Genomic DNA, 22439 nt, shown 5'->3' on the forward strand with positions numbered 1-22439 from the left:
TTAAGTTGTTTTATGCAGTTAAAACTTTTTAGCGAGGTAGGCCTACTTTATTAATCCCAGATTCCAAACGGGAAATTGCGGCATAAATCGTTCCGTCCTGTGACTCATGACGTTCCTAACAGTTGTTAGAATCTTAGCACGGAAAGCACAGTACCACACTGTTTTAAGTCTGTGGAAGGTCATTTAGAATTATGATAATTAATTAAAATAAAAAGTAAAAGACTGAATAACTTCCAAACCATCTGCTGCACTGTATCCTATATTACCCAGGGCTAATCCTTTGATGTCACAATAGTCTGAGTTATTGAATTAGTTGTAGTCCGCAAAAATGGTTCTAGTCATAATACTAAATATTTCAAGAATGTATGGCTTGAAATACTCATTTTTGCCAGTGGTGGCATATTTGCAAGGGCTTGTGATTGATTATAACGATGTGTAGCCCTTAATCCAAAAGTGACTGTGGTATGGAATACAACATATACAGTATTCCTAGTTGTACGTGCTGGACTTATGCTGTGAAAGTGTTTCTCGTAGGATTGTAACCCATGAGTTCCTAGCTCTGCACTTCCTTTTACCAAACCACATAGGTGCCCCATAGGATCAACTAAATATTGACTTGGAATCACTTCCTTTACTTTCCAGCTGTACTCATCAGTGGACAAACGGTGTGGTGTAGAGGAGCCGGAAAATGACTACAGCAGCATTGGTGAGCTCAAAGGCATGGTGTCTGCCTCCTCCTCCAGTCACCTCTACGCCACCGTCCGAGACATCTACCCCCCAGACGGGGCCCAGGGCCCTGTGGCTCCACCCACCCCCAACAGGTCTGACCCCGCGTACGAGACCATCCGCATCCCTAAGACTGGTGATGGTGAGGAATGCAGCGGAGGTGCCATCCTGGAGCAGACGGCGGTGGAGCATGACTATGAGAGTGTGGCGGAGCTGGGTCTGAACAGGGAGACTTCTCGTCTCTGAGTTCCCTCTCTTTTCTACTCTCTTTTGCTTTCTTTCATTGGTGGCGCACTAAAAACAAACCCAGTTTTGAAGACGCGTTACAGCCCGAATTGAGGTCTGCTGACTCTGGTACTTTCAGCTCTCTATCCAGAAGCCTTTGCTGCACCCAGTACCCAGAATCCACTGGGAGACTGATTAAAGAAACAGAAGGCTCAAAGACACAACATGACTTTCTATTGTCAACTGTTGAGCTTGCCCAGAGGAGTAGAGGTTTGGTCACAGATATCCAAATGTTACTCTTAATTCTCCTATCTACCAATATTCTCTGTTGACTGTTTTGTGTGTTAGTGTGTGGTTCTCTAAGTAATATCTTAATTACAGAACGTTTTCAAGGCTGTTTGCAATAGAGGCCTATATCCTCTTTAATAATATCAAAACAAGACATGCTATGCCATGGTGCACTTCAGCTCACCAAATAGTTTAGTTACAGTTTCACAAAAGGTGTACAACTGGCTAGGAAGGCATGGTTGTTAAATGTATTGCAGCCCCTTAGACTACTAAAGGACCATTGCTACAGAAGGCAGTTGTAGTTTTGGCTGCCTATTTTCTTTGTCAGTGCCTTTGACTGACAGGCAACCACAAAGTGCCATCATTTAGGTTTCTGGCCACCTGAGTTTTTCCCTTCTAATCTTTTATATCAGTTGATCTGTTGCGAACTGTGTTTTATTCAGATGGAATGATTTTGGTGGAAGAGTTTGTTGACTCTACCATTTCAATGGTTTTTCATTAGGAAACTCATGACTGAGGGCATGCCTTTTGTTACACCCAATCACATCTCTTCCTACCGCAACAGAGCCAAACAAGTCAATCACATCTCTTCCTACTGCAACAGAGCCAAACAAGTCAATCAAAGAAGGATAGACAGGTAACAGGAGTCAATGGATGTGTTTCACAAGATACTGTATTACCTTGGGAAACACCTAAACATTGTGCGAAAAGATACAGGATAAACATATCTGTAAACGTTTTACTATCTGTCATACGTGTACCATTGCACTTAAGTAGCTAAAGCAGCTGAACATGTCTTTTGAAATGGTCCGTTTTTATGTTTTGCTTAAAAAAACAAAAGAAGTACATTTTGTATTTATTTGATAGTTGTATGCATTGACTATAAGAGTTGTAAAGAAATTCTTTTTTAGTTAAACTTTCTGGGAGATTTTTGGACATCAACAGTGCATTGTAAACGCGAGAAGGGATAGAGAGAAGAAGGATAAAGGTACGCATTATCTTCATTCTAATGGACTTCTGTGGTCTGACCATATGATCAATGTGATTCTACAATGTGATTCTTCTTCTGGGGGTTCAACGGATTTGCAATCCTTTACAATATTTCCCATCCAAGATGTGTTCAAAAATGATTGTATTCTGTGATAAAAATGCAACAAAAACCTGTGTCAGTTGTGCAACTTCAAAAAGATTGATGACATTATAAATTCATCTTTATGAAGTGTTTATTTGTATTATTTTGTTTTGTTTTTCCTGACCCCCCTTTTAGGTACATATACAGCCTATGTGACAGTAGGCATCCTCAAGGAATTTAAAGCACAATTGTTTTAAGTAATGTTAAGGTACTGCAACTGCACTGTGCTTGGCAACAATATTACCATACCAATCCCCATTGTACACCGGCAAGTGCGTTAAGTTCATAATTAGCACTTGAAAACGAAAGCACATTAGTAGCTTGTGCAGACGACATGCCAAACAAGGCTTATATGTAGTTAAGAGTAATATTCTAACGAGTTGTAACATGGTTATGTATGGATTTGTATGAGCTTTTGCTTGTTTGTACAGTACAGTGTCCTGAATGGTATGGTAAAGTATTTTTGTAGTATGCTTGTGTTTGATAATGCTCAATAATGTTCAAAATGTACTTGTTTTAGGAAGGAAAAGTATTGTATGATACATATCTATCTATCATAACATGCTTTTTGTTTCAATTTGTACACAATTATATTGCATCGGGTCAATGTGTCATGTAAAAACCTGTTATGACTCAAATGGTACATTGTCTTGGTACAGGCCTTTTGCAATTGAAAGGTTGGTACTTTATTTAAAGAAAATCAATGTCTGAATATTGTCCTTTGATGTTTATTTTCGTAAGTGGGTAGACTGTAATTGTAAAGAACTATTTAGCATTGTCTGCCCTTGAGAGAGAAAAAATCTAAAACAATATTAGCATTTTACAAGCCCTCTGTTATCAGAATATTGCACATATAACTGTATGCAGAGTGAGTTCATATATCATTAGACATGCATGACTTTGTTGGAGGTACACACAGAGCAAATCTGGTTGACAGATATTACATTCATAAATGATATTTAACGATATGAGATCTCATTAAATTTGCCAGGTATTGACAAAATAGCATTTAGGATGCCATGTATTACAGGTGTCTTCGAAGAAAGTGTGTGGTTGTGTAGACCCGGCATAGAAGATTATACATGCACTCTATAGAGAGTAATAATCTTGGTGATTAACATCTCCCTGTGCCCTGAATCTTATTATGTACAACCATCACATCACTACATAATGGTGTTCACGGAAACGCCATAAAAGGCCTTTAACAAACGATCTGTCAAACAGAAACACTTTAGTGCCAAATCTTAGAATTAATGGTGCCACATTCACTCTAATGTGCACACACACACTCGTACTCTTTGGTGCACACACACACACACCCACACACACACACACACACACACACACACACACACACACACACACACACACACACACACACACACACCAGTGCAAGGACCAAGCAGGGAAATGGTCCATCATCGCAGCCTCATTCGACCCACTACAATAATGAGAACATTCCTCTACAAACAGTGTGGAAGTCCTTTTTATTGTCTTTGATCATAGGGTATTGCTTTCTTTGGCAGATATGTGCACATCTGTCAAACGATTCTGTCTGCCTGTATGCATGTACATATTTTAAGAGCATAAATGGAGAATATTAAAAGATATATAACAACAGTGCACGTGTGATTTTCGATGTGAATTATGCCTGGAAAAATGTGTTGCCTAGACATTTAGTTAAGTATGACATGCCCAATGGCTATTTTTCATGTATTCATGATCAGTGTCGTTTTCAGGCGTAGTTTAACTATGGAGTATTTCTAAAGCTTCTAACTGTAAGGAATATGGAATTGTAATCTGTAATGAATGAAACTTTTTGATTATTCAAATATAGTTGTTAGACCCACACAGGCTCTACTTTTCTGTTGGTAAGAATCTAAACAAATCTAAAAGAATAAAAATGTGAAATTTTGCACGGCACAATTATGAAATTATAAATATAATCTCAACACTTATATTACGATTAGTAGCATATAGTCTCTAGTAGCCTAGCAAAGCCGTTAAATACAAATAAGTGGTGATGTCCCTGTCACATAATGACACATAATTATGTAACCAAATAGGTGAACAAAAGATGGACAATAGGATGACCAATCAAACATGGCTTCTCCTACTTAGGTAAATAACAAAAAACACAGTGACCTGTTGCTGACCCCCAACAACTCATGGTCAGGTTGTATTATTTCATTCTTTTTCATTCTTTCTTTCAGACCCCTCCCTCTTGGTTCCTGTTCTCTATCCTTGCGTCATTGTTTTGAATCGAGTTCCTTCCCGGCCTGCGTTACTTTTCTGTTGGAGGGAAACTGACACAGAAAAAAAGAACGTAAGCTAGTGGAGGCGTGTGCTCTGTCGACCAATGGGATGCTCGCGTCGGCCGCTAGACCGCACATGTTTACAGGCAGCATTCCGCCGGTAGAGGCACTGGCTCATGGGAGCTGCATATGGACTGGATTTCCAAGTATATGGATTCGGAGTCGCCACACTCGACAGTGTCAGTAAATGTCGTCGTTTCATACGCAATGTTAGTGGGGTATTTTCCCCAATCAATGACTATTAACCGTGTTGTTTGTTTTGTGTGGAGTATTACAGTTTTAGGCCGTTGTTTGCTTATTTTGAGGAATAGTGTACAAATGTCATTGTCGGTCCGAGAATTTAAGCCGCTCCGTGGTTTCCTTTCATTTCGCGAGCTCGCGGGGAACAGTGAGGAAAACAAACAGGTCGAAGGAAGAAAGATCGGTAGCCGGTTGGATGAAGCGGTTGTTTAGCGAAAAATGAATCGTTACTAGTGTATCTTTGCTAGTTGCATTTCCATACATTTTTGTTTTCGAATACCGTGTAGGCTATACCGAGGTGTTGTTGGTTGTGTCGTTATCTGAATATGTTGTCGCTTTCTAACATTTGGCAAGGTCTGCTGGAGCGCATAGTCTATCCTCTGCGGTTTCGTGTTTTTCTCGTCCTTATTTAGCTATCAATTCCAATTTGACGTGCATCGTTACAAATCGACGTGTTGACGCTTCAAAGTCGGTGTAACGGTTTATCGCTATGCATACTAGGCGTTTGGTGAAACGTTCTATCCTCGGAAGCCGCGTTTATGCGCCGAGTCCGACGGATGACGGGACGCCGCTGACAGGAGTGGTCCAGGCTGTCAAGCAAGAAAACAGAGACGTCTTGACCGGACCCCGGCGAAGTGTCTACACGGTGCTTCTGCAAGACGGAAGCCTGAAAGAATTTTCAGAGGACGAGATTGCCGTGGGGTTCAACCAAACGACTGCAAAAGGACCCCTAAAGTCTAGCTTAAAGGTGTGTGTGCGTGGATGAGTGAGCGGCGCGAAAGAGCGGTCTGTTTTTGTTGTGCGGTGTTTTGCAGCGTTTAACCTCTTCGTGCACAGAGCCATCGAGCTGGTTACTGTGCGCCGCTGCTGTTGATGAAACGGTTTTCGACAGTTTAGACAGTGACAAAGACAATGTTATTACGAAAGATGCAGCTAGTGATGATTTGGTTGCATGCCAAATGTCAAAAATGGGACTGACGATGTTTTTGCAATACATATGGGACAAAGGGATAGCGTCTGAATCATCCTGATACGGGCCTGCGCAATGTTTATCTGACCTAGTGGGTGTGTTGCCGATGCAAACAAACACTCGCTGCAGCATTTTGGACTGTGTGTTGATGTAATGAGCAGGTCCAGTATTTTTACACAGCTTGAGTTTGTGAATGTGATAGTGATTGTAACCATATCCACCTTATCGGCAATATGCTGTAATCAGCCAAAATGTAAAAAATATTTCTGATACCTTTACCTATATTCATAATGAGACCATTGTTTGCATAGATCAGCCCCTCGTTAATCCCCCCCTTCATCCTTAATGTATACAAATTCTGATATAATGGCATATTAGTTGATACTCATGCCTAGTTCCCAGACATATTCTAATATGAATGACCTAATTGCCTCCATTTCAAAGTTGCAGCTTGTCACATGGCTTCAGAAAAAGAAGAGAGAAAGAAAGAGAGAGAGAGAGAAAGAGAGAGCGAGAGAGCAGTCCAGCCTTGATGAAAACATAGCTCTCTGGGGATAGAGGGGGGGGGGGGGGGGGTGCATGTGACCAACTGGTTGAACAACAGTGGTCCTCACCGCCTTATTTCGGATGTGCCACAGTATAGTCGGGGGCTGCTACAGTAATCCTTCATGTCATCTCCGAAAGATAAAAGCTGTCACCGTATCGCCTGTGTTATTGTGCCAACATGGATATAGTTTCATGCGTGGGCTGATGGGCACGGGGAGATTCCAAAACATCTTCATTGTCCCATGATCACCGAGCGATTTGAGTTACGTCACAGAATCCTCAACTGCCTTTTTTGAAATCCCCAGCTTCGGCAACAGGGGTACACATACTCGAGGGATGAGAGGGGAATTATCTAGCAGGCAAAATATCAGACTGTGATGTAGATGTGAACTGCAGAGTGGCGAGTGAGGAGACAAAGGAGAAATGGTGGAGTGGAGTTCTAAGGAGCGTTGCAAGCACGTCATACACAAGTGCTGTATGTCATAACAGGGTCTACCAGGCAACGAGGCACGACCAGCTTGTTCAATAGCTTTATTGCTCTTATTGGCACAACAACGGCAGCTTAGCTCATACAAAAGATGCACTCTGACAGTGTGAAAGACAAGTCTGCTGGATGCTAGTCTGGCTCACTCCCTTTTGAAAGTTACAAGACAAGATGTAGTGAGTGAGGAAGTGTGTGTGTGTGTGTGTGTCCACGCTTATGTGTGTGCCTGCTTGCGTATCTGGGTGTGTGTGTGTCCGTTGGTGTGTGTGTGTGTGTGTATGAGCCAAGGATGGGAAATTTAAAGAGGGGAGAAGCAGATACGCCACCAGCTGCCGTGCAGTCGTCGTAACAAAGCGCAACTCTTTGATAGCGGGGCAGGCTTTAAGAATCTGGTACCCTGGAACCCTGCCCAGAATGCCAAATGAGTGGGTGGGGTGGGGTGGGGCCACTTGTTGACTTGTGGTTGTGAGAGAGGGAGGAGGTGGCGGTAGGGAGGGGCTCTGCCGATGATACCACCTCTGTTGTTGTTATTGTTTTTTGTTGAGGCGGCCATCGGACTACAAAACAAGGCAGCGTGGCTGTTGGGAGTTGATGTGAGTGGTTTGGCCTACAGCAGCAGGACTGGCAGGACTACAACGGATGGTCGAACAAATATATTAGCATGTTGTTGATAGCGGGTGCTGCCAAGATTAGATTTGTGCCCCTTTGTTGGTGGAGTGGTCATGTGGGGTTGACTGTCTGGCTTTGTGTGTGCGTGTGCGTGCGTGTGTGTGCGTGTGTGTGTGTGCGTGTGTGTGTGTGTGTGTGCGTGCGTGTGTGCGTGTGCGTGCGTGTGTGTGCGCGCACCAAATGCATTCAACAGCATCGTCGAGGCTTAGGACATTTACAAAGTAAAGGATTCCTTTGGTCACAGCCTGGGATCCTAATATTTGGCCTGATGTTGTCATGTGAAGGGAGTAATTAACATGTACGTCTCTTACAACACACAACAATAAGTGTAATCACCCATACCTTTCAACCACTGCCTGTTTGGAGGACAGACCACAATACCAACCATTGCATCCTGATAACATGACATGCCGTGGTTAGATACTTTTATTTTGTTATGCTTGTTATACAAATGTATTTTTAGACTACATAGAGTTGACACACCCTCAATTTAAATATGGTCAGATCTACAGTAGTGATAAGCTTGTAGGCTTTCAATTGGAAATGGGTGGGTGGGTGTCTGTAACCTTCACAATATCATGAGACAGAAATCCTTGTACCAAGATGAAAGGGAACTTGAACCGTTTGTAAACGACACGGGTGAAGAAATGAGTGAAGGAATCGATGTTCTTCTCTGCTCGACGCACGGTTTGACATTTGAATCAACAGCCTGAGATTCATCTGCCTGTGGATTTGTATTCAGATATGGTTGTATGGTCAGTGGGAGACTGAAATCCCTATGACACTGGAGAGTGTGTATGCATGTGTATACATGATGTGTGTGTGTGGAAGAGTCAAGAAAATAATTCAAACAAGTTATTGTCTCCATGGAAGACTTGTTCCAGTCCAGTTGTTGAGTGGGATATTGTTATTGCTATGACAGACAGAACGTACATTTCACGACCAATTTGTCACAATTTTCAATTTCCTGGCGATGTAAAAAAACAACATTCGTGCCGTTGTGGGAAGAGTAAACAGAGATTGGTTTTGGTCAAATAACTGGTCACATAGAAGTCCGTCTTCCTTTGGTCAGATATTCATCTTGTTTTCTTTGACTGGAGTCGGTTTTCTCAGTCTTTTCTTTCTTCTTAACCCCCTGAGATGTTTAACCTGCTGTTTTAACCTGGTTTTATAGATGATGTTCCGTCATGTCGTAAACCTGATGAGAAAATTGGAGTCTGTACTTGCGTTGTGTGTGTGTGTGTGCTTTATTGACGGGGTGTTGCATTTTTTCTGTCTCAAGCAGAACTAATCATGTTCCAGCTCTCTGAGATAATGATCTAGATCACAAACGACGCCGCTCGCTTTGTTCTCTGTCGCTCTGTCGGAGCTGGCCCTCCAGTGGGTCAGCCTGGCATGGCGCTGGCCTTTCTGCTGCGGCAGTCATGAGACATGAGACTGAGGGACTGAGGGACTTAGGTATTTTCAGGCCTCCTTGTCTGGGTGTTCAGGATGTCACAGGAGTGTGTGTGTGTGTGCGTGCGTACATAGACTGTATGCCACTAACCGACGCAAACCCTTTTTCTGCTTCGCCCCCTCCTCCACCCACAGCACACCTCCAGTAACGGGGCTCCACAGACCCAGGCCCCGGACGTCCAGAGGGCAGACGTGTGCTCCCTGAGCCCCGAGGCGGCGGAGGAGCTGCGGGTCGAGAACGGCAGGCGCCCGGGCCGCCCCATGGAGCCTCCGGACAGGGAGCATCCTCGCTCCGTGTCCCTGCTGGAGCAGAAGCGCAAAGTGGTGTCCTGCAGCATCGACGTGCCCCATGCCAGGTAAGACGAGCGTGGCAACAGGGCTTCCAGCCGTCACAGGATGTGCTCAAGGGATCCTGGCTCGGATTTTTAATGAGGTCACACGGGATGCAACTTTGCGAAACTGGGTCAACATATGGGTATTTTCTATAATGTTAGGATCCAATCTTTTTGCTTGATCTGATATTACCATCTATAGGCCGTCGAATATCGCACGTGGCTTAAAGTATACAATTGCACGTAACACGTCGATTCAGTGACTGTGTCAGTGTAATACCGCGCTAAATTCAATATATGGCTGCATTCCTATATCCGAGTTGCATCTGATCGCAAACCGTAGAGATGATCAAACGCATTGACCCACATTAAGTCTAGCGATTTATCTTCATCACATTTATATTGCCTCGGAGTGGTGCACCAATTTAAAAACTGCTAACCTGGCACCGATCTCCGCCTGGGTCGTAAGATCAAAGTGCGTTCCAATACACGAAACGCCAATCCCTAAAGATGGAACATAAGCTTCGTCAGCTAGCTAACGTCTTTTTTTAATCGCCTGCCCAACCTTTTCGATAGGATGACATCCAGCCCTCTGAGGTGAGTAGTATGTGTGCTGCAAAACATGACATTTACATGCATATTTTATTGACATATGCCCGAGGTTAACTCACTATCTTGATGGTATCAAGCATTATAGCCACAGTCGCCAAGTAAACACATAAAATTTTACTGCGGTGTGGTATACATGCACACCCGTCTAGCATGATGTTCTCTCTCAGGTGCATCCAAAAACTCACGCCACTATGGTTGTCTGTCTTAGGTCAGCACAAATGGCTCTCTGAGGCCCCAGCTCGACAGTAATTAAATGTGAATACATGGCAGCAAAGTGCTATCTAATAAAGGAAGGACACACTTTCACCATTAAATGGGAAAACACTAATCCATTGTGAAGTGTCTTCAGTTATCGAGCCACACTGTACATAAATTCTTCTATAGCTGGGATGGGAACTAGATCGGATAATACCAACTTGATCACAATATTTTACGATAGTTTAGATTTGATATTTCTATGTTGATTCATTATTGATTCGACTTCATTTCCCATGTCTCATCTCTCACATCTCTCATGAGAATGAATTTATTGCATAGCCAAGAAAGATGTTTCATTTAGTAATAAGCCCCTTGCATTTCACTGCGGATATAATTTACATTTAATAATGATTCCGGAATGGTCTATCGACTATCTGAACAGCTGTGCATAAGTTAAGCTTGTTACTTTCCACTCAAGGATGACTTGCTATTAATCCTCCAAATCCTGCATATCCCTTCGATGATATAATTTGTTCAGCATTATATTATCTTCTCCAAATAGTGAGTGGACACTGCTGTATAGCTTTAGGTTGAGACTGACCCAAGGCACCATCATTTCAGAACCTTCTGAAGGTCCTTAAACAGACTTGTGTGAGATAATGGTGTTACCCTCCACTCAGGGTTGAATCTAGTCACTAATACAAAGGCTTTCAGAACTGCTGTAGCATGTTGGCTCAAAAAGGTTGTATTATCATGTGGAGTATAGTATTCTACGAGTTTCTGTGCCCTTCTAACATGTTCATTCCTGTTATATTTTTCTCCCTTTTCCTAAGCAGTGTACTTAGATTTTGACAAGTATCAAGATTAAACTGACTGCATATGAAGGGAGAGAGAGCCTGGAACATGTTTTTGTACTGTGAGGATGTCCTTGAACATTCAAAGAACGTCCTGAAAAGGGAGAAAGCGCTGGTTGTGGTTCTTCCATTGTCGTTCCAGATTTAATTGTACACAACTTTTAAAGGCAGGGTCAGTAATGTTGTTGAGATGCACTTTTTGACATAATTTTGTAAATAAATTCACATCCTGATAGCAACAAATAAATCTAAAGGTTTGACAGTAAAATTAAATCAATCCAATATCTACGGGCGTCGCAGGACTGTAATAAATACAACCAATCATTAATCATTTCGTTTGGACCGGACTTAATAATTGGATGGCATCAGGATCGAATGCAATGGGCCACTTGTTTGTCTACCTACCTCCCGGCAGTAGTCAGGCAGCGAGTTCATGTGTTTTGGGGTAATGGCTTTGAAGGGAGGGTGTGGGATATTTTGGTTTGAATTCATTCAAACTCAAGCCAAAATTGCTAGTTTTGAATAGCATACCGATCTTGCCTTCAAGACTGAACTAAATCTGGTTGATTTAGTTTTCACCCCATGAAACATCAGCCTGCTTCAACAGGCAACCGGTGCCTGCTAAATTCACCTTTTGTGTGTGGAGTGGACACAATGTCAAAGATAGAGAAGTTAGATGTGAATGGGTTTTCTCCTCTGAAGTTAAAAAAAGAAATACGTTGTCATTACTACCCACGCAAATATTGTGTTTTTGTTGGACATGTTTAGACCTAATCTCAGTTCACTTCATTTTCTTTTCTTCTGGTTTGTTTTCAGTGAACATTCTCCAATGGTTGGAGTTGTCCATCCTCTTACTGCAATGATGATGAGCATAACAGCACAGCTATCAGTGGGAGATGTTCTCTGCATATCTTGACAAGCGTTTTTCATTTGTCATTCTAACTGGTTGGGTTGTTCCATCATGTCTGACAAGCATAATCCAGAACACCTTGTTGTAAAAATACTTTTTGTTTTTTTTACATTTGCCTCACATCCAGGCTGATAAAGGAACTAGGGTCATTCTTACAATACAACTGCCAAAAAATGGTTCACGTTCCCGTACTGGTGTTCTGGTATAGCCTCAGTGGTGACCTCTGTATCTAGGCCGGTATTGCCTTGAGATTAAGATCCATTACTCCATCCTGTCACACACCTGTGACCAATTTCAGTGCTGTTGCTTGGGGCGGGGGGGGGGGGGGGGGGGTACCAACTACAGAGTAAAGTTTATTTGTAATGGACATTGGAGTGAAAGAGAGGGTGAAAGAAACAAATGATAAAGAATGGATAACGGGAGGGAGGGTGGCGTACGAGAGACCAGAAAGAGACCGAACACAAGTGAAGAAGGAGAAAGGGGGAAAAGGAAAACGGAAGGAGTAAAAAGTGTTGGAGGATTTAGGAATCAGCTCCCTAGAGGTCTATGACCTTGAGGTTCCTATTTGCGCCTTCAAAGTTCCCTGTTGCTCCTGTGATTTAGCAGAAAGCCCTGGGTCGTTTCAGAGGCCCGCAGTAATCCAGACACGATGGGGATTTCCACCTCAGCAGGAACTTGTTCCACAGACTCCTTTCAATTAGGGGACAAAATCAAGAAAAACACACGTATTGTCCAGACCTCAATGGGAGCGTGTAGATGGCATTTCAGCCTCTCGTCAGCTATTCTGTAGCTCATTATTATATCAAATAGCACTATCTGTTTACAGCACCAGCACAAGAGCATGCTGTTGAATCTCGCTCCAAAATCAATACACACTACATTATATGATGATTGACCTATTTTTCCCCCCGACATTAAGGGAAATTCCATGAGAAAACAGATGCTGAAATATATACGTAGATATATTAGTGGGCCTACTCTGTCAGCATATGGGACTGCTCGCGAAGGAGGATTTAAGCTACAATTTGTTTATTTCACAACCACTTATAGCACTTTGAGCTGCAATTCTTGTATGAAAACTGCTATATAAATAAAGTCTTACTTACTTACTTACTTATAGCTTGCTCAGTCGCTCTCCAGTGTGGCTGATGGATGTCCAGTTTTTCCTCCATAGTTTGAACCGGCTAAGGTTCTACTGTTTATTCCCATAGCAGGAAACTGCCAATTGTAACAAGAGCTGGCAAGTCCTCTGGTGGAAATGAAGGGCTCTGAATTTGATAAATGGCTTTTTAGAAAGTAATTGCAAGCAGAGGATGGGAAGTATAGTTGAAGGGGAAATAAAGAAAACACTTTTCTTTATTTTAAGCACAACAACCACAACTGATGTTCATGCTCAAGGTTTAGAGTGTGGAATTCCTCAAGATGCACTTTTTAACCCTTGTGTTATCTTCGGGTCATTCTGATCCATCAGTCATTGTGACCCAACGTCGTATTGTGACAAATTTAACGCATACAAAAACAAAGTGAAGCATTTTCTTTTAACCGTTGGGCTGTCTCAGACCCCCCACATTGCGAAGGTTAAAATAAAATAATTTTTATTTGTTTTTGTATTGGGTAAAATTGGGTAAGCACAACGATGGTTCGTTATGAACCTTTAGGTCATGTGACCCGAAGGCAGCACAAGGGTTAAATGAAGCCGATGCCTTTGGTCTTCAGTCTCGCCTTGTAAAAAGTGCCCAGACTTAAATAAGGAAAATGTTGATTTCTGGGAACTGCAAGTAGGCGATTAACGCTTCAACTGAAAAAGGAAAGCGCTCCATCGATTGCATCCATACCTCAGACTTGCTTATTTGTCTGGGTTTCTGTTTTTGCAGCTCGTGTGAGGTGGCAAGTGATCTCAGTGCTGAGTGACGTGTCGTACGATCCAGCTCAGAGACGTGGCCAACCGGCAGAAACGGAACAAAGCCACGATCCTTTCGGTTCCTCGTGGCTGTATCATTTTCTCGATCAAGTTGCATTTTCAATGAACACTTGAAGTCCCCTCTCCTTCCTGCACGCCGGGGCGTCTGCACCCATGCCACAGGCCGTGCCGACGGGGACGGACGGATTTCAAAACAGGAGCAAAGGGGAGAGGGGGGTCACAAGCGACCGCGACTTGAATGTGGCATCGGAACAAAAAGCTTGCTCAGCAGAGAGAGGAGTGAAGCAGTTTAGCACTTGCTAGAGAAAGAGGGGGGAAAGCAGTGCTCCTGGGAATATGATGGCGGTTGGAGATGGCAAGTTTAGAAAGAATATGATTACCACCTGGAAGCTTCCCACCGCTCCTTTCTCTCTCTCACTTTCTCTTTCTTTCTTTTCTCTGTATAGCTTCAAGGTCTAGAGGCCCACCAGCCAGGCCGCAGCTTTCGCTAGCTCTCTCTCCGTCTCTCTCTCTCTTTCTCTATGTCCCTCTCTCTCTCTCTGTCCCTCTTTCTCTCTCTCTCTCCCTCTTTCTCTTTCTCTCCAAATCACAGTGTTCTTATCTGATTGGACACGGGTGGTTTACACAGTCAATGTTTTCCTATTTTCAAGTAAGATTTGCTCCAACAGAGCAAAGAGTAACATTTTCTGGAAGACTGGATCAGATTGCTTGTGCAGGGATTGCTAAAAATATACGGAGGAAATAGAATAGCGGTTGTCTTAAATAGTGTTGAATAATGTTGCTCTTGTCTAAGGCAGCTGTCAAATGGGTACATTTACATTTAGTCATTTAGCGGACGCTCTTATCCAGAGCGACTTACAGTAAGTACAGGGACATTCTCCCCGAGACAAGTAGGGTGAAGTGCCTTGCCCAAGGACACAACGTCATTTGGCACAGCCGGGAATCAAACTGGCAACCTTCTGATCACTAGCCCGCTTCCCTAACCGCTCAGCCACCTGACTCCTCGGCTTTTCAATTTTTTTCATTCCACCTAAGGTGCTAATGAAGAACAAATATAGACATGTATCTCTCTTAGACAACATACACAGGGTGCGTCCCAACACCCATACTACCATACTATATAGTATTGCCATGAAAAGATTGAGTATGTCCCACTACGTAGTATGTCAAATGCCGTATGCCAAAGATACCAGGATGTCCTGCTGCATGGTCGCATTTTGCAGTATGCAAGCCCGCATGTTTTTATGTCTTTCTCCGCATGTAGAGAAATGATGGAACTACATACATTACAAAATTAACACCAGCAGCATAAAGGACGGGAGATCTTCAGTCAGGGAGAGACTCTATGATTTTAAGTCACAATGTAAATGTAGTCCACATTTAATATTTTTATACACCAACTGTTTTGTACTCTGATCTCTGTTGGACCCTGTGGTGATGTACCCTATGGCAAGACAACTTTGAAAGACAGACCAGCTTTTGTTTGAGAATTTGGTCGATTGGAGTCTTAATGTGAACATGGCATCCATACAGTATCTGTAACCATGGATCAGAATACCTCAACTTGATCGCAACTCTGTGCAAGCAGCCTGTTGAAAATGAGGATTAGGACCTTAATCTGGGAGTTCTGACAGTGTCTGATTTACTGAAGAGTAGGACCAGCGGCAGCCTGCCAAAGACTCCAATCTCTTTCATCCCACAACAATGGTCGCATTTCCACAAGGGATTCCAGAACCTTCCAACCTCGCACGTCCAGCCAGCCGAGAGCAAGACCACCTGGGACGGCTGCAGGGCCGACCCCACGTCTCGGAATTTACATGAAAATTGCCAATTTCATTAAAGTGTGTTGAATGTTTGCGAGCGAGCACGAGAGAGAGAGCTTTTCAACTCTGGATTATAGCAGTCAGGGCTCAGACAATCATCTTTGATCCACCATGAACCCATTGCCTGTTGCCGAGCCACGAACTGTTATGTTTGTGTACCGTTTAGACACGCCTTCCTGGCTCAACCACTGATTTGTTCTCCCACCTAAGTTGTGAAAAAAGAAAGTAATCTGTTCATCAAACATTTTTGTGTATGTTCAATTGATAGGATATCTATAACCATATGAATACCTTGGGAAATTCTCATGGCAATTACCAAGGCGGTGAACACATTGAAAATTGACTTACTGCACTAGACATTCATTTTGAAGCCATCAGCAAAAAATCGATTTACATTTATTGATCGAATAAATAACACTAGACTGTTGCATTTCCAGCATTTGTGTTTTTATGACTGTCAGGGGAGTAGCAGCAGACTCGTAGGCAAAGCCAGGTTTGGCAGTGACAAAGACGTTAATCCATAAATGAATCAATCATATGCCTCAACGTCCTTCCTGGAATGGACGTGAAGATCTTTGCTCTCCTATGGGATTCTGTCATGGTTCATTATGTCCACGTCCCCCACCTGATTTTATCGGAGCTGGCCTCAAAGTCTCCCTCTCCAGGAGTCAGTGTTTACGCTTTGTGGTGCCTGAGGGCAAATCTCCCAAATCCATAACCCACTATCTTGCACGGGCACATGCACTCAGACTTTCAGAAACACACACAGACACACAAACACATGTACACATGTATTTGTGGGACTAATTAACCGATAAGTAAGGCTGCAACTGTGAAATCTTTGATTGATTTTATTGACGAACGTGCATTGTGTTCGCCTGCAGATGAAGCAATCTGGGCGTGTATGTATGTGTGTGTCACACTGCCAACACAATGAGCTCACTAATGAGTAGAAATGAGTAGACTTAAATGGTCCTCTTAGTAGGACTCCACTTTGCAGAAAACAAGAGAACAGAGGTCTCACAGGAGGCTGCGTTTTGGATCAACAAAAGGTGTTTGGATTCCTACTTCCCCTCCACCTCCTCCTTGGGCTGTGTGTAGGGCTCTTCATGTTCTGGTAGGGGCAAAGACATCCAGACACACGATCCATCAACCCGCCTGAGTGTGTCCCATAAAAAAAAGAAAGATCAACCCCCACACAGAAGGTTTTTGTAATGTCTAATTGCAGTAAACCCATCCATTTTGACTTATTGATCCCCGTCAGATCATCTGACCGCCTTTATGAATTAAAACAGAGATGGGCTCATTTGGAGGAGGAGAGAGGGAGAGATTGTCTGAAGGGGTGGGAGGAGGAGGAGGAGGAGAGAATAGGGGAAGTCTTTTTAAGTGCGGTGCTTTCCAGTTGCTGCCGTCAGAATATGTCACACTGAGAGTTCCTCCGAACCCCACATGACCACACTGGGACTTGTTTCCCTGGGCCCGTTTTCATTACGGCATTAATCTCTTTGCCCGGTAATGCAAAGTGATTCCAATATATTTGATCTAAAATGACTCTTCCCAGACATCAATATTGAGGTGTTCTCATTTAAGAATTGGACCACGACAAACGCCAGGTTTCAAGGCTTGCTGTCCGGACGGCATTCCTCTTCTGGCTTCCTGTCATTCACTGTTCATAAGAGGAGAACAAATGGATAGATTCAAGATGACAGTGTCTTTCTGGAATAGCTCCTACCATCCTTCATCCTTTCAAATGAAAAGAAGGATTTATACCTTCCTGTTTATACCCTTCCCTTGAGAAAAGGAACACCTAGATATGTATGCCATACAATTAAATATGGAACATAAAGCTTAAGGACTACCTGTCAGGGGAACAGGATGTGTATACAGTATTTACATTTACATTTAGTCATTTAGCATTATCCAGAGCGACTTACAGTAAGTACAGGGACATTCCCCCGAGGCAAGTAGGGTGAAGTGCCTTGCCCAAGGACACAACATCATTTGGCTGAGCGGTTAGGGAATCGGGCTAGTAATCAGAAGGTTGCCAGTTCAATTCCGGCTGTGCCAAATGATGTTGTGTCCTTGGGCAAGGCACTTCACCCTACTTGCCTCGGGGGAATGTCCCTGTACTTACCGTAAGTCGCTCTGGATAAGAGCGTCTGCTAAATGACTAAATGTAATGTAAATGTAAATTTGGCACGGTCAGAATCAAACTAGCAACCTTCTGATGAATAGCCCAATTCCCTAACCGCTAAGCCATCTGACTCCCTATTTGTGGGATACAATGGTCAGATATGACATTTCATACAATGAGTGCAAAACCGATGTAGATATAAAGGCAACTTATTCAAGTGTCAAGCCACTACTATTAAGTTATTCTACCCTCAGGAGGCAGAAAATCCTCCATAACTCCGGTAAGCTTTGGCATTGGCGCCCGTTTTCTCCCGTCCATATATAGACACGCATGACATCTCTGTAATCGACCTCAAAACACAATAAGACGCGACTACTGTAACTGCCAATTAGCAGTTTTGCGACTCCACGAGACAATAAAACCAGACATCCTCCCTGGAGGCTGCGGCAGAACTAGGTTATTAACGTTAGAACGGGGTTTCAGTGGTGCGCTTCTTTGGGTGTGATGAATCCCAACATCTCCAAGTGTTCAAGCCAGCAGCTCCAACTCTTGTACTGTGCTACAGCAATAAGGCTGAGGTAGAAATGTGTCCAATATGAGTAAATAGCTGTTAGATATTTAGGCTGCTATAAAACTTCTGCTGATGCAGTGTTATCATGTTTCAAGTAACCCCCCCCCATCTAATTCAATAAACATTTGACATTTGTCAAGTACAGTAGCTCAACATCCCAGATGTTGGTATGCATGCCTTCTGGAAGAACAGATGCGTCAATGATACTGGAAGCCATGGGAGATTTAGTCTGGCGTTCAACACAGCGGCGTGTAATTCCACCTCCGCGAAAAGGACAATGATCGTCGAGCCATCGTTTCATTCGAACGCGATGTAAATGACGTACCTGTCCTTCACTCCACTGTTATTGTTGACGATCTTCAGACGCCACAAACGTCCGACTTCAACCAGTTGGATGTTCGACAAATGGCCAGGGTTAGAGGTGAGGCTTTGAAGTTGTGCAAAGTTAGTTGCCTAAGAACAATCACCAACTCGGATCGGTTTGGACCTCGCTCAAACCCTCATTTCCCTTCGCCCTCTTGCCCCCTTGGATATTGGTTGGCTGTAAGGCATATCTTGTTGCATTGCAGTTCCTTGAGCAACAATTTTGAACAAACTTAATATCCTCTTTTTTTCATATCATGCAGTAAATGTCTGCCCCAGCTGTTTCATAACGTCAATGTCCATATTAGCTCCTTCCTGAAAAAAGCGCTTTTGTAATATCTTCACCATGTGGAGGGTGGTAGCTTGCTAAATCGTTCTGGAACAATAACGAACTGTCGGGCATCCCTTTTGTTGTGCCGACTTCATTTGTCATGCAGCTTCACCTGCTGCAGCGGACACAGTGAGGGGTTAACACACACACCCAGTGGCTAACATACATGTGTACACACACACACACACACACACAGTCTGGGACCCCCAGGAGTTCCAGGTTAGTTTTTCATCATGCTAGTCATCACTGTTCCCTCCTCCTGGCAGTGGGAACAGCTTGCAAGGGACGAACAGTTGACACCGTCGAGGGGCTTGTCTCCCATTAGTGTGTGCCTGTGTGTGTTGCGCACGCCTGGTGTGTGTGTGCGCATGCCTGTTTTCCTTGTTTCTCCGACAGCTGGTACACCCCCACCCACCCCCAAACCCTCCTTTTAAAACACTTTCGGGTCTCATCGGCCCCATCCTACCCAAACTATCCGTGCCTGCACGCCCCCTCAGGTCCTCTCTCTGAAAACAATGGGCTGACTCCAGTCACGGGGGGCCAGCAGCCAGTGCCCCACACAGCAGCTGCAGCATCTGCAGCCAAGGCTGCTGGCGTTCCTCGCCGCGGTTCAGTTACACACTCTGATCTTTGCTCCCATTGGAAAGAGGGCATGGAGTGAGAGAGAGAGAGAGAGAGAGAGAGAGAGAGAGAGAGAGAGAGAGAGAGGGCGGGCGGGCGGGGCGGGCGGGGGAGGAGGTGGAGGGGATGTTCTGCCCCAAAAGACACTCTGGAGGACAGACTTCTTTTCCTTCCTGCTGCCTGCCTTGAGTCCCGGCTGTACCCTGGGAGAGAGAGCTGGTGCGGTGCGTGTCTGTGTTCATGTTGACCCGCTGACATGGGGAAGAGGAGCGGGCGCAGGGCGGCGAGCAGGGATGGAGGGCGTCGCCTTCGATGTGTCAACACGTCTCTTAGGGAAAGCATCCATTCTTTTTTAGCACACGACACAAAAACACCTGAAGCACACGCACAAACCCCTCTCACCAAACAGTATGTGCACAGGGCTGGCTGCTCAAGCACACACAGCTAACCGCTCTGGCATATGCTAAAGCACGCACACACACACACACACACACACACACACAGTTGTGCCTGTTCATCACCAGAAGCCTGTAATGTTTGAGTGCGAGTACCTCTGTACTGTACATAATGTACAGCAGCTTCCAGCTGACTGCTGGATAGAGTCACCAGTAGTCAGAGCAGCCGCCCTGTTGCACCAGAGTTATGTTTCAGTTACTGTCCCCTCCCTCCCTCCCCCCCCTGCCCTCCCCCACCTCCTTAGGGAGTGGTCAAGGCCTATGCAGCTCATAAAAATCGGCCCAAAACAAACCAAAAAAAACAACATGCCAACCTCCTTCTTCTCTCTCTCTCTCTCTCTCTCTCTCTCTCTCTCTCTCTCTCTCTCTCTCTCTCTCTCTCTCTCTCTCTCTCTCTCTCTCTCTCTCTCTCTCTCTCTCTCTCTCTCTCTCTCTCTCTCTCTCTCTCTCTCTCTCTCTCTCTCTCTCTCTCTCAGACACAGACACAGACACAGACACAGACACAGACAAGGAATTTGCTTTGGCAGGAAGGCGCATACAATAAACATATAGGGACCAAAAATTTAAATATGTGGACTATCTATACTAAGGGTACATGAACTAGCAGTACTAAGTGGGATTAGAAAAGAATTAAATATACAATCAAATAAAATATAAGTTGCCGTAAATTACAATATAAAAAATACAAATATTACAAAAAATACAAATGTACAAGATACATTTGGGTGGTCAACCTCGTGCTCTCTCGCTCTCTCTGTAGATATGCGTCTCTTCATCTCCCTGTCTTGTTTTTCAAGCCCTCCAGCGCTGTCCTCCACCACCATCACTTTTCCTCAGCCCAAGCCTCCCTCCTCTCTCTCTCTCTCTCTCTCTCTCTCTCTCTCTCTCTCTCTCTATCTCTCTCTCTCTTTCTTTTTTTTCTTTCTTTCCATCCTCCACCGCCCGCCCTCTGCTCCCTCTGCTCCCTGCTCGCTTCCTTTGTCTCCTCCACCTCCTCCTGTGGCTACGTCAGCGGTGTGCAAGGGAGAGGGAGAGGGAGAGGGAGAGAGGGAGAGAGAGGGAGAAAGAGGGAGAGAGAGAGGGAGAGAGGGAGAGGGAGGATGGTCCGGCGGGACGTCTCGTAACTACATCAGCATACTGAGACAGAGAAGCGACCGCAATTTCCTCCCCCAGCCCCAAGTTTGTCCGGCTAAGTGTGTCGATGTTGTTAAGGGGGTGAAGGGTGAGTATTCTCAACTGCGGTTCCTTACTCTCTCTGTCTCCCTCTGTCCACCCACCATCCCCTCACCCACACCCACAGTCACACTTGACAATAAATTAATCAGAGATGTTGTTGTCCTGATGGCACATTATGGGATACAAGGGTCTTATCTCACCCCCCTCCCAACACACACAAACTTAGAGGCCATCTACTCCTAGGGGCACATTGCAGCAACCAGAATAATCGTCTCGTCTCTCAGTGGTATACAAGGACCCCCATAGGCTGCCTAAGTGGGCCTGTTTGATAAAAAGGCCCACTTAGGTAAATGTTTAAGTGGCTGGGAGGAGGTTTTGTCCTGGCCAGAGGCTCTTTGTGTGCGATGGGGCCATTTTAATTCCTCCTATCAGCTCAATCTCGGGGGTGCTTTTATGAGGACCTTTTAACCCACCCTTCCTACTCCCCCCCCCCCCCCCACACACACACACACACACACACACACACCTCCCCCATCCAATTTGTCATCGGGAAAGAGGAGAGGCCTCCTTCACCAGCGGCCTGATCCGTATCTCTCTCTCCTCTCTCTCTCTCTCTCTCTCTCTCTCTCTCTCTCTCTCTCTCTCTCTCTCTCTCTCTCTCTCTCTCTCTCTCTCTCTCTCTCTCTCTCTCTCTCTCTCTCTCTCTCTCTCTCTCTCTCTCTCGGGAGCACGGAGCATGGGGGCGGGGGGGGAGTCTGAGGGAGAGACAAACGTGAGGGGGTCGGGGATGTCTTGCGTGTGTCTGGGGTTTTCTCTCTGTGTGTGTGTGTGTCACAACATGGGGGTTGCTATCAAGCTCAGTAGTAATGAAAGGTGTGTGTGTGTGTAGGCATGGGGCCTGGCTTTTTACATTATGATGATACGGGCCATGGGAGCTGCATGTGCACCGTGTGGCTGACCTCTTTACGCCGCAAAGACACACACACACAGGTCAGAGGTGTCCACAGCAGAGGTCACCAAGAGTGACCGGGAGAGAGACAGAGAGAGGGATAGTGGAGATGGATAAAGAGACAGAAAGAGGTGGGGAG

The 22439-nt window shown here is 44.6% G+C and overlaps 2 protein-coding genes across 3 annotated transcripts in view; both read left to right on the plus strand.

Moving 5' to 3' along the window:
• The window catches only part of pag1 (phosphoprotein membrane anchor with glycosphingolipid microdomains 1), a 36864-nt gene extending 32875 nt beyond the window's left edge, over positions 1 to 3989 (plus strand). For both annotated transcript variants that reach the window (XM_067256431.1, XM_067256432.1), the window contains one exon: positions 643 to 3989. In XM_067256431.1, the coding sequence (XP_067112532.1) occupies positions 643 to 972 (330 nt within the window). In that variant the 3' untranslated portion in view covers positions 973 to 3989. The remainder of the gene's footprint in view (positions 1 to 642) is intronic.
• Positions 3990 to 5099: 1110 nt separating this feature from the next.
• The window catches only part of znf704 (zinc finger protein 704), a 37255-nt gene continuing 19915 nt past the window's right edge, over positions 5100 to 22439 (plus strand). The window contains exons 1-2 of the mRNA XM_067256392.1: positions 5100 to 5674; positions 9186 to 9406. Coding sequence (XP_067112493.1) covers positions 5417 to 5674; positions 9186 to 9406 — 479 coding nt within the window. The 5' untranslated portion in view covers positions 5100 to 5416. The remainder of the gene's footprint in view (positions 5675 to 9185; positions 9407 to 22439) is intronic.

Source organism: Osmerus mordax, chromosome 18 (genome assembly GCF_038355195.1).
Source record: "Osmerus mordax isolate fOsmMor3 chromosome 18, fOsmMor3.pri, whole genome shotgun sequence".
NCBI lineage: Eukaryota > Metazoa > Chordata > Actinopteri > Osmeriformes > Osmeridae > Osmerus > Osmerus mordax.